This window comes from Carettochelys insculpta, chromosome 2 (genome assembly GCF_033958435.1).
Source record: "Carettochelys insculpta isolate YL-2023 chromosome 2, ASM3395843v1, whole genome shotgun sequence".
NCBI classification, from domain to species: domain Eukaryota; kingdom Metazoa; phylum Chordata; order Testudines; family Carettochelyidae; genus Carettochelys; species Carettochelys insculpta.
This window is the reverse complement of record NC_134138.1, coordinates 187,324,492-187,341,651: the sequence shown is the minus strand read 5'-3', so window position 1 is coordinate 187,341,651 and position 17,160 is coordinate 187,324,492. Positions and strand designations below refer to the sequence as shown.

The 17,160-nt window shown below is 44.0% G+C and overlaps 2 protein-coding genes and 1 pseudogene across 6 annotated transcripts in view; all 3 read right to left on the bottom strand.

Moving 5' to 3' along the window:
* DPY19L1 (dpy-19 like C-mannosyltransferase 1) overlaps positions 1 to 1,105 on the bottom strand; it is a 123,059-nt gene extending 121,954 nt beyond the window's left edge. For all 3 annotated transcript variants that reach the window (XM_074988108.1, XM_074988109.1, XM_074988110.1), the window contains exon 1: positions 807 to 1,105. In XM_074988108.1, the coding sequence (XP_074844209.1) occupies positions 807 to 1,056 (250 nt within the window). In that variant the 5' untranslated portion in view covers positions 1,057 to 1,105. The remainder of the gene's footprint in view (positions 1 to 806) is intronic.
* A 1,754-nt stretch (positions 1,106 to 2,859) lies between these two features.
* TBX20 (T-box transcription factor 20) overlaps positions 2,860 to 17,160 on the bottom strand; it is an 82,395-nt gene continuing 68,094 nt past the window's right edge. The window contains exons 7-8 of one of the 3 annotated variants that reach the window (XR_012644544.1): positions 15,973 to 16,321; positions 11,001 to 14,377 (exon numbers count right to left, since the gene is read on the bottom strand). Coding sequence is in view for 2 of the 3 variants with exons in the window: in XM_074988117.1 (XP_074844218.1) it covers positions 16,306 to 16,321 (16 nt within the window). In the remaining variant the exon portion in view is untranslated. Of the gene's footprint in view, positions 3,355 to 11,000; positions 16,322 to 17,160 lie in introns of those variants that run through there. The other 2 variants (XM_074988118.1, XM_074988117.1) reach the window with 2 other exon arrangements.
* LOC142009858 (U4 spliceosomal RNA) lies at positions 13,095 to 13,220 on the bottom strand (annotated as a pseudogene).

Sequence of the window (17,160 nt, the reverse complement as noted above, 5' to 3'; positions counted from 1 at the left end):
GTTTTGGATTAAGCATACTTCAAAACAAAAATCAAGACTCAAGGTGACAACAATAAACATTGTTTTATTTCTACAGAGTTCATCAAAAGCTTTATTAAAGATATTTTGTACAAAAAAGACTGTACTTTACAAAATATTTTACCTTTGAATTGCCTAACTTCATAGCATTTTTTACTATTTTTCTTTTGCACCAATCAGCCTGCCAATCAAGACACAGCCGAGTGTCAGTTCGCTGCCTCAATAATATTGATACTGAATAAAATTGACTTTTAAAAAAAAAGATTGTAGTTTCTGATGCTGTGTAAAGGGGAGTGTGATGTGCTGAATTTGTTTTAATCGATTAGAAAAACCTTCAATACTGTAAGTTCCTCATCTGGAGCACTTTCAAACTCCTTTCTCCTTGGTAATTGACTAGGTAGGGGGAACAGTGAAACGGATCACACACCTGACTGCTGTCAGTTCCTGTTAAATACGAGGGGAGGGGAGGGGAGGGGAGATCGACAGAAACGTTCCCCACCACCACGCACTTTTCCAGTGAGAAGGTTAATTCCCCAGGACATTACTTCCAGCCCAACTGGCTTCCCCACCAGCGGCCCCGGCACAGCGGGGAGCGCCCCCACCTCACTCCCTCCTGCTGCTTGTCAGAGAGGGGAGCTGGGGCTGGCTCCGCCTGCGGCAGCATCGGCCGGGCAGCCGCCCCAGCGTGGCAGGCAGAGGTCCGCCGGGTGTGATGCAGCCCCCGCCCGCTTCCCAACGGGGGCGCTGGACAGAAGCGGCTTGGTGCGCAGCCCCCCGGTCCCGCTCACCTTGCAGCGCGTGTCTGCAGCCCTGGAGCGGCCCCACCTGGCCCAGGCCCAGCATCTCCCTCAGCCTCGGGGCCAGGGGCCGGCCGGGTTTCTGGGGCTCGCTCCTGGCCCCTTTCCGGCCGCTGCCGCCCTTCCGCATGGCGCCGACCCCGCAGGGCAGCTGCCTCAGCCCGCGGCCGCTCCGGGGGCTCGCTGCGGGCTGGGGCGCGGGAGGCGCCTCTTTGTGTCTGCCTCGGGTTTGCGCCACCATCTCCGCATAGTCCCCGCACGCCGGCGACCGGGCGGGACGGGGCCGCTCACTCGCCCCGGGCTCCTCCCCTCCCGGATCTCAATGGGCGGTGCTGGGGTTGGCCAGGGCCGCGCCGCCGGCTCCGCCCCGCTGGCCACGTGGGGGCGCCGGAGCCGAGTCTCGCTCCCTCTCTCCCTCCCTTCCCGGTAACCGTTACGGCAACGGCCGAACCCGCGCGACACCCTCGAGACCAACGGCTGTGCCCGGCCGAAGTGCGCCCAGCACGTGCTGCGGTGCAGCCTCCCGTACGCGAATGGCGGAGGCGCGGCCCGGGGCAGAAGCAGCTGCAGGTTCTACTGGCCGCTCTGCCCGGCTTGGAGCAGAGCCGCTCATCTCCCATCGCTGCAAAACTGAGGGTGCTCAGACCCAGATTCCCGCCGTCGCTGGTATTAAGGCGCTCTCCCGGGAGGGTGTGTGGGTGGGGGGTAGCTACTGCACAGCGAGCAAAACAGTGGGTCCTCCTGGACCAGATGTGCCTTTCTGGGGCCCAGCTCCAGGGTCCCCAGTGGTGCAAAAATGTTCCGGTCAGCGTGTGCTATGGCACGTGCTCTGTGTGGCTGTGCTGCTCCCTATGCCCCCTGCTGCTGGGTATTCTGCCTGGGGTTCTCAAGTCTGTGTTCTCTTTGAGTTCCCTCGTGTTCCACCTGTGACCCTGAACCCTGTTGTCCCATCTGTTGTCCCCTGCAATAAGCTGGTTCTTGGGTCCAGTAGTCCCTCCCAAATAGTGCTGCTGGGTAGCTTGGCCTGGCCCCCTTGCCCTGTGCTCCCTGGCACGGGGCTGCCCAGCCTCTCACTTGGTTGATGTGAAAACCTGTTCTTTAATGCAATAAACTGTTGGAGGTTGGGTGGGCCCATCTAGGCTGTGTGTTTGCCTTTAAATGTCCCCTGGGATGGGGTTGAAGGATTCTCTCTCTGTTCCCTAGCAAGATTGTCACAGGATACGGCTCCCTGGCCCTGCGCTGCATGCTTGGCTGTGGTTGCGTGATCCTTTGTTACAGCAATTTCAATAGCCTAGTTATGTCCACCCACGGCTTCCAGATATTTGTGCATCTTTAGGGCCAGAGGCTCAACGGGTGGAAATATGCGCAGATCCATACAAGTCAATAGAACTGATTTACTCCAGCTAAGGATGTGGGACAGGGTATTTAAAATGCTTTACTTTCATAAGAAAGGATTTTTTTCCTCTTTGCCAGTTGGTTTCAGTGAGTCATGTAAAGCTTCATTCCCTAAAAATAAATAAAAACCCAGCAACCTCACAGGCAAATTGTCACATTTTGTCAACACTTCAGAGCATGTACTGTGCTGTCAGACTTGGACACATTGGGTACCAAAGACTGTTTAAAGAATATCTCAGTTCTAGGCTTTTTTACTAAGTCATCTGACTCCTTCATTTTATAGCATAACAGCACTCAGTATAGTTGGTGATTGGGTGGGAAAATGAATAATCCCACATATTGTCTGTCTGGTTATTTTTATGCGTACCTCTGAAACCTGAAATACTATTTCACAACTTTCTAAAGCAGGCCTTTTAAGTAAATCACAACAGCTTTCATTGTAATTATTAGTGTAGGAAGTGCAATTACTAAGAATTACAATTCTTGTTTCTCCAGAGGTGCTTAATATAGCAGAACTGTCCTCCACCCCAACTGTGCTTATGTAAACAAAGGGACTACTGACAGTATTAGATCTGAAAGCAATGTTAAAATATATATTTTATTTACATTTTTAGAAAGATTAATTATAACACAGGGCAGCTTCCTCCCTCTGCTCACATATGCATGTCTCTTTATCGTTGCTTCTCCAGATTCCTTTCATTGTTTTTCTCTGATCCCTGATAACTGTCTGTCTTATGACTGATGTCTGCTTCAACCATACTCCTTGGTCCTGTTCTATTCCTTATCTATGTGAAGTATGTTTTCTTCTGGGCCTATCTTTTTGCCTCCATCCGACATCTTTTTGCTTCTGGGTTGTCTAGTCTAATTAATTTTCTCTGTGTTCATCTTTCTTCTTGATTCTCTTCCTTTACAGTTCTTGCACGTCTCTCCTTCCAAATCACCAGTTTTGCAACCTGTCCCAAAATGCAAACAGTTCTAATTTTCATGCATCTCTCTTGGTTTACTGAGTATCTTTTAGGAATCTTAATGTTAGAAGTCAGGGTTTCAACACCATGGAACAAATAGCACGTCATATCGTTCACCAATAGGTTCCATCAATGCATGATAATATTTGCAGCATGAGTAAAGTGCATCTCGGGCTCACCTACCAAAATAAAGAGGATGTTATAAAAGATAAAATGATAATATAAGATCATGAGAAAATAGATATGACAACAAACATAGTAAAAAGATTAAGATAAGAAACTGGGTGAAGTGAGGCGTAGGGAATGGGAAGTTAATGTGGTTTACGCATGGTCAAACAGGAAATCTATCACTCAGCTGGGACTCCAGATCTTCTGATTCTGAGTCCTAGGTTTCAATTTCAAAACCACACACTCCTTGCATCTACATTATAAACCACTCTTTTCTAGAATCCAACTACTTTGTATTGCAGGAAACTATTTGGGAGTGGGAGGTCAGTGTTTTTCAAATAAAGAAAGAAATAACGGAGCAGAGGTTTCTGTGACAATTGATAAGATAGTGGGTCTGACTCAAAGGGAAGGAAAAGATGGAGTAGTGATGTGGCCTGAGCAGATTTAATATTGGGCAAATGCCAGCTGGGTCTTCTCTGCATTGGACCCTCTGGGCCCCTTACTCGTCTGAACATTAAAGGGTACAAGGCTCTGCTGTGCACTATAACTCTGATATAACCCTACAGCTCTCAAACATCATTGCACCTCAACCTCTTTCTGACAACTAAAATTGATACACAACCCTAGGGGGCAAGGTGCAAAGCTGAGCCCACCTAAGCCCCACCAACCCAGGTGAAGAGGCCAAATCCTGAGCACTACTGGTCCAGTTGGGGCAGGAACAAAGTTGAAGCCCAAGGGTTTCTGCCCCGGCAGAGGACCTGTAACCTGAACCCTACCACCCAAGGCTGAAGCTCTCAGATTTTGTCTCTGAGCACGGGTTTTAGATTTTGGCCCCAGCAAATATAATACCAGCCCTGGAAATGCTATTAAAACAGAGCTATGATCTACTTCAAGGTCTTGAATCATGGTTTGAGAATGGCTGATCTAATGCATGTCTAAGATGATCATATTTCCTAGTAAAATTGGACAGCCCAGGACTCATCCAAGATGCATATTCCCCATCCTCAAACACACACACAGGACTTGCCAGCAATACAGCCCCCCCGCAAGCTTTGTGCCCCATGCCATCCATGGCAGGGGTTGATCCACCTATGCGTGGGATGATCCCCCATATTTTTATTAGCCAGCCTGCCATGCCCAGGGCAGCCTAGGGCATTACTACTGCCACAGTGAATGCAAGGGGGCTTGACCCCTGCTGCCGCCCTGCACCAGGTCCCCTGTTATTTCCCCAGGCCACATCTCTTGGTGGAGGGGACTCTGGGTATGGCGGTGGGAGAGGGCAGAGCAGGGACAGGAAGAGGCAGGACAGGGAATGGGTGGGGTGGTGGGATTTCTTGAGACTCCACACCACTCTAGGGATGGCTCTGCCCCCAAGCGTCACAGTGCCCAGGGCAAAGGTTGACACCGCCCCCTGAGCTCCGTGCCCCATACTTCCTGCATCTGGGGATGAATACCCAAACCCCATGCTGCCTGTTGCTGGGGCTGGGGCTGAGGCTGACCACCCCTTATATCTGGCCGACCCTCTGAACACTGCTGGCTGGCATCTCACATTGCTGTCCTTCTGCCATGTTCCTCCAAGTGCCCCCATTGGCATGTACCCAACTTTTTTTTGGCAAATTGTGCTTTTGTCATTTAGCAAGAGCAGATGGGACAAATCCCTGTTTTTGTCAAAAAGTCAGGACAGCTAAAAGAGAGGTTAAGAAGGGGTCTATCCTGGTCAAAATGAGACATATGGTCACCCTCCCATGCCTCTCCATGTCAGATTCTAAGCTCCTTCTTAGCTCTGTGCTTTTTCCAGCTCTCTTGTCTGCTTCACACTCCCAACTCCGTGGGCCTCCAGCCTCAGTTCCACTACACTACCTTCCTTCCATTATTCCATTGTTCCTTGCATCTGGTTTGCTCACCTCACCCCCAGTTCCAGCCATACACCATGTCAGGTCCTACAGTTGAAGACTACCAGTTTCCTTACTAGCTGGAAATGCAGTTTTCTTTTGCAGCCCTTAGGGATATAGCATGAATTGTCCTGCCAAATGGAAGAGGGAGCAAAGGTAGATGTCATCCCAATCATCTGCAAACAGTTGGAAGGTGGTAAGGTGATAAGGAACAGCCAGCATGGATTTGTAAAGAACAAATCATGTCAAACCAATCTGATAGCTTTCTTTCATAGGATAACAAGCCTTGTGGATAAGGGAGAAGCGGTAGATGTGGTATACCTCGACTTTAGTAAGGCATTTGATATGGTCTCTCATGATATTCTTATCAATAAACTAGGCAAATACAACTTAGATGGGGATACTATAAGGTGGATGCAAAACTGGCTGGATAACCATACTCAGAGAGTCGTTATTAATGGTTCTCAATCCTGCTGGAAAGGTATAACAAGTGGGGTTCCACAGGGGGTCTGTTTTGGGACCGGTTCTGTTCAATATTTTCATCAAAGATTTTGATATTGGCATAGAAAGTACACTTATTAAGTTTGCAGATGATACCAAGCTGGGAGGGGTTGCAACTTCTTTGGAGGATAGGGTCATAATTCAAAGGATCTGGACAAATTGGAGAAATGGTCTGAGGTAAACAGCATGAAGTTTAATAAAGACAAATTCAAAGTGCTCCACTTAAGAAGGAACAATCAGTTTCATATATACAGAATGAGAAGCGACTGTCTAGGAAGGAGTACGGCAGAAAGGGATCTAGGGGTTATAGTGGACCACAAGCTAATTATGAGTCAACAGTGTGATGCTGTTGCAAAAAAGGCAAACATGATTGTGGGATGCATTAACAGGAGTGTTGTGAGCAAGACTAGAAGTCATTCTACCACTCTACTCTGCACTGGTTAGGCCTCAGTTGGAGTATTGTGTCCAGTTCTGGGCCCCACATTTCAAGAAGAATGTGGAGAAATTGGAGAGGGTCCAGAAAAGAACAACAAAAATGATCAAAGGTCTAGAGAACATGACCTATGAAGGAAAGCTAAAAGAATTGGGCTTGTTTAGTTTGGAAAAGAGAAGATTGAGGGGTGATATAATAGCGGTTTTCAGGTATCTAAAAGGTTGTCATAAGAAGGAGGGAGAAAACTTGTTCTTCTTGGCTTCTGAGGACAGAACAAGAAGCAATGTGCTTAAACTGCAGCAATGAAGGTTTAAGTTGGACATTAGGAAAAAGGTCTAACTGTCAGAGTGCTCAAACACTGGAATAAATTGCTTAGGGAGGCTGTGGAATAGTCATCTCAGGAATTTAAGAATAGGTCAGATAAATGTCTGTCAGGGGTGGTCTAGACAGTACTTGGTCTTGCCCTGAGGGCAGGGAGCTGGACTAGATGATCTATCAAGGTCCCTTCCAGTCCTAGTATTCTATGATTCTATGATATGGCACATTAAATTCTGTATCGTTCTAGGACAGCCCAGCCTAGGAGCAAAAGTACTGTGCAGAACAACCACATAGCATTGTGGACCCACCAAACCTTGTCATTCAGTCAAAGAACACTAGAACTGGAAGGGACCTCAAGAGGTCATTGAGTCCAGTCCCCTGCCCTCATGGTAGGACCAAGCACTATCTAGATCTTCCCTGATAGATGTCAGGACAGAGCACTTGATTTTATGGGAAAAGGTTGCATCGAGCACACTGAAGCTGCTGTATATCATGCCTGCCCTGGGGTAACTCTCCATTTTCTTGCTCCGGCCCTTTATAGCCCCTATGCATTGCTGCAGCAGTATATGAGCCAATAGCAGGACCCAGAATAACACCTTGGGTCTCTATTCTTAAATTTGGGTAATGCTAGGGAATTGCATTTCTTATGAGGTAAGGCATATCTGAAGAAGGGATAACAACCTGTCCTCCTGAATGATTACAGCAATCCTTGTGTCCTTTCTTCCCTACACGTCTATTCACTTGCTGTTTGTTTTAGCCTTAGCTTTGTGCACATATATTTATTTCTGTAATAACTATTAACATAGGCTATATGCAATGTAAAATCTTCCAATGAGTACTACAAAACATGGAGAATAGGAAATGGGAATCCAAGACTTTTAAATGATTCCTGTCATTTGGAAACTAAGATTTTAAATAAACTGTTCCAAATTGTCTTTTTTTAAAAAAAAAATGTAATGGAGCTATACATCTCTTAGAACTGAAAGGGACCTTGGGAGATCTTCTAATCCAGTCCTCTGCCCTCTTAGCAGGATCAAACACCATCCCTGGTGTCTATTTGCTCCAGTCCCTAAATGCCCTCCTCAAGGATTGAGCTCACAATGCTAGGTTTAGCAGACCCATGCTTAAACCACTGAACTATCCCTCCCCCCAGTCATTGGATACAAAGGACACATTTCTCTGTTATTTGGTTGCCTCGTATGAACAACACATGCATATAAAGTACATATAAAGTCTATGAAAAGGAAAAGTAATGAAAGTATTTGATGTGTTTGAAATAAATACAAGGCTATTTATGAGCCCAAACAGCTAAAAATATTTCAAAATTCCATTCTACCCTTCCTTCTGACTGATTTTTGTCATCCCATTTTGCCTTAAAACAACAACTGTTTGACTATTGACCAGATCACCTGGTACTCATAAAAACCACCAAGTTGCTCATTTCAGCTGTAAGGAGAAGACTCCTGTGTGTCCCTAGGTCAGGGGAGAGAACCCAGTTTATATGACTGCCCTAAGTCAAAAGGAAAAGGACATATCTGATACAGTTGACATCTAATTCTAAAGAACGAAAACTGAAGCCCTGAAAAAATAGAGGGGGCTGGAATCCTGTGTCTGGAGGGTGTTCTGGTACACTGGCATATATTCAGGCTCACTATTCCATCAACTTAAAATGGAGCCAGATTTTTTGAATAAAGTGGCCACCAACTGTCTATAGACCTAAGATAGGACAAGAGGTAATCATCATAATCTGCAGCAAAGAAGATTGAGGATGGATATTAGGAAAGACTTTTTAATTATAATGATAATTTGTTACTGAAATAGGTTAGAAAAGGAGATTGTGTCATCCTGCCTTTGGCATTTTTTAAAACTAGGTTAGCAAAATGCCTGACCAGGTGGTCTTGGTCCTGCCTCAGCATGGGGAGACTAGATGACCCATCCATCTACCTTCCACCCGTTTATCTTTATGATTCTATCATAATCGTGGCCTTCCGAGAAAATTGATCAGGGCATTGTAAAGTGCAGCTGCTTTTCACTGTTACTATGACTACAGACTATACTTTTTCTATCTTCCATTCATTATTTGCAAATCAAACACACATTGCACTCTTGTTCTTGATGATTAATGTCAGCAGTTTCATCTATTAGCACCACACATATGCCTATCTTTTTCACTTGTCTGCCAGCCTATGTTCAAATTGTCTTCTAGATTATTTCATTATGTGTCCCATGACCTGAATAATTCAAATCCTTAGAAGCAAATTTCAAAATTATTGTGCCCCAATACTTAAAAACTTGGCTAAACAAATTTCCATTTTCACTATTCCCACTTTCATTATGTTGTCTAAATGGAATATTTAGCTGACCTCCTCAAAAGGACATACTAATCAACACCAACAAAGAAAAGAAAACAGGATATTGATTTCATCAGCACACTGCATTACATCCCAATTTCAATAATGAAGCTGATGGATATCAAAGAAGTCACTGAAGAGGACATTCATCTAGAGACAGTCACGAGAGCAATACTAGCAGGGTGACCAAAAAAATCCAAACCCAAACACCAGTAGGAACAGAAACATTTTTTTTCAAATGAAGATGAGCTGCATGTGCAGGATAGAATCATATTTCAAGGACAAGGAGCTGTTCTACCTGACTAGTTACAAAAAGATGTCGTGAAAAAAATGCATACCTCATGCCTGGGCTGGCAGTTGTTTCAGGTGGGACTGAGAGCGTGTTTACTAGCTGGAAGTGAATACATGACTGTACATGGTAACCTCTGACAGAAAGAGACCCTGTACCACAGGAGTTGCCGACCCAATCATAGAAAAAGGTGGAAGAGGACAGATTTACCTTCAAGAAAATACATTACTTGATTACAATAGACTACTATTCCAGTTTTGAGGAGGTCAGTGTCCTACTTGATACAAGTACCAAGACAGTAGCTGGAAAATTGAGGACCATCTTGCAGTGTTGTTGTAAACATGGTGGCCCTAGGATGTTAGGTAAAGTGTGCAAAGTAATATGCTTTATTGGACCAACTTCTTTTGGTGACAGAAAAAAACCTTCAAGTTACATAGAGGTTTTCTTCAGAGACCAGTCTCAAAGAATTCTGTCCAGCTCAAAAGATTTTTTGTTACTAGCAGAAGTTGGTCCAATAAAAGATATTATCACACACATCTTCCAATAGCTTTTGTTATAAACCAGGGTGGGCAAAAGGCAGCCCATGGGCCAGATGTGGTTCACCAGGCTTAGCCCCTGGCTGGCTGCCAGCCAGATGCTTTATTTACCTTCACATCCACAGGTATGGCCACTTGCAGCTCCTATTGGCTACATCCCCACTTATAGGAGCTGGGGGAAGTGGAGTCCTGGTCTACGCCACTCTCTGCAGCTCTCAATGGCTGAGAGCAGTGATCTGCAGCCAATGGGAGCTGCAAGTGGCCATACCTACAGATACATAGGTAAATAAAGCATCTGGCAGCCTGTCAGGGGCTAACCCTGGTGAACCACATCCCGCCCAGGGGCTGCTTATTGTCCACATCTCTTATAGATGTTTAATATTTGCCAAAAAGTATGAGTTATATTTTACTACCAATAACATAAAGGTCCCTGTAATGGGTTCAGGCACAGAGACCTCCTTATGACTAGTCACTTGAGATGCTGAAATACCATTGAGCCCCCTTTCCTGCCCCTCAACTCCGTCCTGCTGAGCCAGGGCTTCTGGCCTCCTCCAAAATGGACACAGAGCTAGAATGTTTTGTGGCCCCCCAGTATAGAAAGGATATGGATGTGCTGGAGCAGGTTCAGTGTAGGGCAATGAAAATGATTAAGGGGCTGGAGCACATGTCCTGTGAGGGATATGGGCTTATTTAGTTTGCAGAAGAGAAGACTGAGGGGTGAATTAATAGCAGCCTTCAACTTCCTGAAGGGAAGCTCTAAAGAGGATGGAGAGGAAATGTTCTCAGAACAAGGAGCAGTGGTCTGAAGTTACAGAAGGGGAGGAGTAGGTGGAACATTAGGAAAAACTACTTCACCCAGAGAGTGGTGAAGCACTGGAATGAATTGCCTAGAGAGGCGGTGGAAACTCCGTCCCTCTCGGTTTTTGTCCCAGATTGACAAAGTCCTATCTGGAGTGACTTAGTTGGGGTTGATCCTGCTTGAAGCAGGGGGCTGGACTTGATGACCTCCTGAGGTCCCTTCTGGCCCTATGATTCTGTGATGATTCTGTGATTCTCTGAATGACAGCCCTTTGCTATATAATACAGACACTGGCATCAGACCAGCTCTGGGAAGGCTCAGCCAAAAGGACTTGCCTCAGGACCCAAACGTACAGCCTCAATGGGACCTGAACCCCAGATAAAGGGTAAGCACATTTGCCCCTTTATTTATGGTAAAGAGAGATATACACAGCTTCCCCTCCATTTCACCCCTCCCCCGGTAAAAATTGCTTACACAGGAAATATAAATAAATAAAATAAAATTTTATTAAGTATAAATGGTAAGATTTAAGTGATCATAAAAGATAACAGACAGAACAATGTATGTTACTAAACAAAATAAAACAAAAAATGCAAGCTGAGCTTATTACACTAAGAAACTGGTTGCATGGAATATGTCACCCTCAGTTATTCTGATAAGCTTCTTTCAGACTGGACAGTCTCCCAGTCTGGGCTAGATCCTTCCCAGCTGTCCAGTCTTAGATATTTTCAGCAGTCATCTTAGGTGGTAAGCAGAGGTGTCCTCACATCTGGCAGCCTCACCTATTGTTGGGCTTCCCATCTTTATAGGGACTTTGCCAAAGGCAGGAATCCTTTGTGTTCAGTTTAAACTTTTTCTCACTTTCAGTGGGAATGTACAGAATCCAGGATGGGGCCCAACATCAGGTAACATGGCCACATGGCTTGGCAGCACAAGAGACATCCCTGCTCTCCCAGTCTTACAGGAAAAAAACTATTCAAGTTACAATCCATTGTTTTCTTGCCCATAGGCCATCAAGATCCTTGAAGTACCATTCATGGCCCCCACTTAGCATGATTACTTTAATAATACAGGTGTATACTCCATATTTCTAACTAATGCAGGAATAATACATATGCACAAATAGAATATGCACATTCAATAGAGTCTAACTTTTTCAATGATACTTTATGAGAAGTATTTTGCATAAAGTTTATTTCAGTTGTGTCATATTCATAAGCGTATCTTCATAAAGCACATGGAATGCAATGCCACAGTTATAATAGCATAAAGTATCACATTTCAGCCATCTAGTATGGGGGGGTGCACCCCCCAAAATTTCAATAGGCAGGTGCAGCACAATTGGCTCCCACCACCCTGGGTGGTCCTCTGCAGCCTTGCTCAGCCTCTCTGGGCTAGGCTGACCTGTACTACCAGCTCTCCTGCCCCCTGGGAGGTCAGTATCCCCTGGGAGCACTGGAATCATTTCTGGTATCCCAGCCTGAGCAAGCTGGGAGGCACGTGTGGCAGAGGCAGTTGAGTGGAAGTAAGCTTCTATTGGGACAGCCCCTTTGTTCAGCTTCCCAGAGGGAGTGCAACTTTTTTTTAAAGTGTTGACTTTTTGTTTTGTTCTTTTGCTTAACTTGGCTTGGTAGTGCTGGGGGGCGGGGGGTGGGGGGCTGAGGAAACAGGCTCTTTAAACAGTAGAGAGCTGTTGGGTTTTTGGTTTTTTCCCCAAGCTGGAGAGAGGGAGGGATGGGCTTTTGAAACATCAGGATAAAGCACTCTGTCTCATTAAAAGTTTTGAAATATGTTACTGTTTTATGTATGTATATTCACATTTATATACCGATTAATAAAGGTTTTACATTCTACGGATTTATACGTGCTGAAAGGGCTTTTGTTGTTGTTGTTTTAAATGGAACATAAGTGACATTTCTGTTAACTTGGATTTTTATTAGGCAGGTTGGGGGCCCCCAGCTAATTGCAGGGACAAAAAGAGGAGCTGAACATAAGAAGCTTGTCCACCCCGATCTACTGCATATATGCATTGCCTTTCACTTTTGTGTCAATTCTGAGTATGTTTGCTTTTGCTGTACTAAGGTATTCAAAAGCACACATAGCTTTAAGAGGCAGGGAAGAAAAAAATCCTCAACTAATGTAAAGTGATGTGGAAATACATTAGTTTACAGCAACTGAGGATCTACAGAATCTGACCAGGTAGATTTAGAGGAACTTGATGATTCACAGGACTGCCAATTGGTAACAAAGTTGATCTTTGGCTCAGATCTGGTCTAGCTAGGTAACAAAAGTAAATACAGTGAACATTTGATGGCTCTTTGGTGCTGTTTGAGGTTGTTTAATTAGATATTTGTAAAATGCTTTGACTATAAGGAGCACTATGCTAAATATTATTACAGTTAGTAATGAACTGGTAGATCCATTTCTTGATTCAGGTGTAGGAACACTCCTCTTTGCATACATTTTACCCACTCTCCCCCTTGAACAGTGTACAATAGAATTTAAAATAAAAATAGGAGTTGCATGTGCACATAATGTACGCTCCACAGATCCTGTAGGTCTGACAGTAGGTACATGTGAAAATGGCATCATGTAGCCAGCAGATGGCACTGAGAGTCTCTTAAATATATAATCCTGAAGATGAACTCTAAACTTGTCCCTCTCACAAACAGAACTTGGTCCAATAAAAGATTTTCAATTAGCAATAATCATGCCTCCGATGAAGCTCATTGACTATGATACTACCACTGCACATGCTACCTTATGAACTTTGTCACTCCAATATCCAGTCCAATATCCAATATCTAAAATGCATAAACACAATATAATAACTTTAAAAGATTTATTGCACCTTTTACAGGGGACACTTAATTTGAAAACATTAGTAGGCAAGAAGAAACACCATACACCAAGATTTTATTTCCTACAGTTTGCTAGTTTTATAATTACAGCACAAACAAGGACACCAAAGTCGTCATTTATTATAATACACGTTGCAAAAAAACAAACTGTATTTCAGTATAATTTTTATTATGCTGTATATCACAATATTATAAATGAACTGATAATAGACAGGGTGCAGGTAATATTTTCCATAGTACCTAAATGACTTAGGAGTTTACCTCTCATTCTCCAAAAGTGATTTACACATACGACAAAAATTTCTTTTGCTGGTTTAACTTATGTTGTACAGGAAACTGGTATGAACAATGTCAGCAAACCCTTTCTACCATAGACCTAGGCCAGGGGATGGCAACCTTTTCAAACCAAAGAGCTAAACTGAATCAAAATTCAGAGCAAGTAGTCAACAAAGAGCCAGTACAAGAATGCCTATTTGCATGACTGAAAATATACAATTTAGTATTATTGATAATTGACGATGATTAATAATAGCATAAATGAAACATTTTATTCACAGACTTTATATAATGAGACTTCTGCTGCTTCATCTTTTCACATATTTCTTTGAAGTTTACCTCATAAGTGGTCAAATTCAGTTTCATGCACACATTCAGGCTGTCTTGTGTCAGTCTTGTGCACAAATTACTTCTGATGTGATTCAAATGAAAGTGAGCCTTCTCACACTCACAGGTGGAGCCCAACTTTGAAAGTAAGTCCCTGCTCTCATTTTGCATGGTGGTGTATGTGACAGGAAGGTCTTTCCAAATGTGCAGAATCAAATTATCATCATGCTCCAACTTCTTCACATCAGCTCATTTGTTCAGTTTTGTCATTTCTGCGTGCTGTCAAGCAAGGCATTCTAAATCTGAATTCAGCTTGACGAATATTTCCACCCAGATATCCAGTTCCTTGGAAGCTACTATTTCCATTTCCAAATCATTGATTAAGATGCCTGGCATGACTGTCAAATCCAATTCTTCAATAGACACTTTATGTGGATGAATCGTAAGAGAACTGTGTGCAAAAGTTAACACAATGAGACTTGAATGCCATCAGGAGCTCAGACATAACCCTAGCAAACTTCTGAAAATCGAGGCTGTTATTTTTATTCTTTCCCTGGTACAAATCACAAAACATTCATAATCTTTCAAAATGTGCCTGCCTGCCTGTCTCAATATGTTTGATGAAGACAGTTAATTTTTACTCATATCCAAACACTGCCTGTTGTAGAGTCAGGACTGTGTTTCTGTACCGTTGTAGCTTAGGGTTCAGCTCATTCAAATGACCAGTAATGTCAATGAGATAGTAAAACTTGATGAACCAGCCACAGTCTGAAGTCTTGGCGTGTTTGACACATTTCAGATCCCAAAACTACTTAATCGCGTTAATTCAGGTGGCAAAATGAGACAAAACTTTGCCACAAAATAACCAGTGAGTATTCTTGTGCATTAGTGGATCAGGGTATTCGGGATCTACTTTCTGGAGCAAGTGACTGCAATTGATGGTGATTAAGGGTCTAGGAAAGAATCCAACTGACAGTACAAACGATCAGTCCTATTACATTTTTGACTTAGGTTCCACAAGTTTGCATACAAAGCACCTCCTGATTCACAATGCAATGAAAGTTCGAAAGTGGGCAGTTCAGCTGTCCTGACAGAACAGTAAGGAATCCCTTGGATTTGCTGACCATGTTACATGCACCATTCATACACACAAACACAAGATTAAGCAACTGTACTTCTTTCTCATTTACTAAGGTCATCACAGTTTAAAGGATATCTTCATCTCATTTGATTTTTCATTGGTAATATCATAATCATTTCTTCATGCATAGCATTTCAACAAATGTAGCATCCCAGAATATGCAGCTGATTAATGTCACATCTGTCGGTTGTCTCATCCAAAGCAAATGCAAAATAAGTAGTTGTACTTATATTTGGAATTTGTTCATTGTTGATTTAATGGACCATTTTCACAGCTCTGCCATGAACTGTTTTTGCCGATAATGGCATGTCCCGAAGGTTCTATAAGATTTTGTCCTTGTTGTAAAAGTCATCAAATAGTTGATGACCAATTTTTAACATTCACCTCTTCATGTAGTCCCCATCTGTGAAAGGCTTCCCCTTGCAAATAATGCTGTGTAGGAGGGTCCCACTAGTAGCAGGGTAGCCTAGTGGCTAGGTCTCTAAGGTGCCTAGGGACCTGAGATACAGGACTTCAGCCCACTCACTAGAGCTGTAGCATCAGTTTGGGGCATGGCCCTAAAAGTCTAGTTTTCCCCTCCTTATGGGTAAGGTTCTCTGGGATTCTCCCCCTTTTAGTCTTGGGGAGAGTTTTGGAGGCTGCACCCTCCAGCGGCCAACACAGGGGCAGCTCTGGCTCAGGCCCTGTGGGTGTCAGAGTCAGCTCCTGACTATTGGCTGGTCATCCCTGAACTGAGCTAGCTTCCCTCCTTTTATCCTGCCTTCAGGCCTGACACTGGTGGCAGGTGGAACAGGATGGGGTTATTTGGGCAAACAGGCTCTGATTAGCCCCTGCACTGCCAGGCCTTCCTCTCACTCCTTACGTGATGTATGAACACACAAAACTTCCAGAGTTTAAGCTCCTACCTTTTCTTGACCATGGCAGTGTGCTATTTTGTCCAGTGTTCATTTTTTGCTGCAGCTCCTCAAAAGCATTTTTCACACATCACCCTGCGAATACTCTGTAGCAATACTGCATGGTTTGTCCATGAAGTGCCTTTCTGCGTTTGATTTTTGATTGAGGACAGTCTCTCAGTACAAAGGAGACTGCGGAGATCCAGACTTAGCCACAAATGCATAAAAGTCTGTCCACCTCTTTTGAAAATGTCGGTACTTGTCATCTCCCTTTCTTGTTGCCATTTTTACAGTTGGGGTCACAGAGGATGGAAAGGTGTTTCAACCAGCCAGTCAAATAAGAAGTTAATATGCATGACCCCTAGGGAGAATGGATGGTCGTTAAAAATGAAAGGTTAAAGGCAAGAAGGAAAGTAACAAATTTCTTACACGTACTGTGCAACCACACTCTTGCCCCCTCCCTTAGGATGGTCCTCAGGACGGCGGGTGGGGAAGTTGCAATATGACAGTGTGGGGTGGAGTGCAGAGGGCTCAGAACACAGTGTTGGGGGTGAGTCAGGGCAGGGAGCATCAGTCACGTGAGGGGGAGTCAGGGCTGCAGCCTGGGGGTGCATAGGGGAGACAGCAGGGGGCTGGGGGGCTTGGAGACAGGGCTGGAGATGGGGAAGAGAGTGGGAGGGACCTTGAGCCAGAACTGCACACTGGGGTGCAACCCCTTACTGTCCCCTCTGGTTAAATATAAAATTGGCCAAAAAAGACCCTATTGACATGAGTAATTGCATATTTTTAAAATTTTGAATTCATTTTTCATTTTAATTTTAAAAGTTGCATGTATTTTGGGAAAGACAAAAGGTTCTGTAGTGAGCTATATTTGGCTCTCAAGCCATAAGCTGCCTTCCCCTGGACTAGGCCATGTTCTTAGTCTTGGCATCCTTTTCATTGAAGATTTGTAAGTCAGGACCCTTCAAAAATCATGAGATTCAGTTAATCACAAGGTTGAAAAAAATAATACTTAGGGAGCCTTTTGCCTTCCCAGCATTCCTCTGCAACTATGAAGGCTAAAAAAATTGTTTTAAATGAAAGCTGTAAGTCTCACACAGTTTCTTGTTTCCAACAGCTGGGACTTAAGAAAACACACCAAATATCAGAAGACTCTTGAAAAAAAAATGTCAGATGTTGGCAACACAGGGTGCTTTTGAG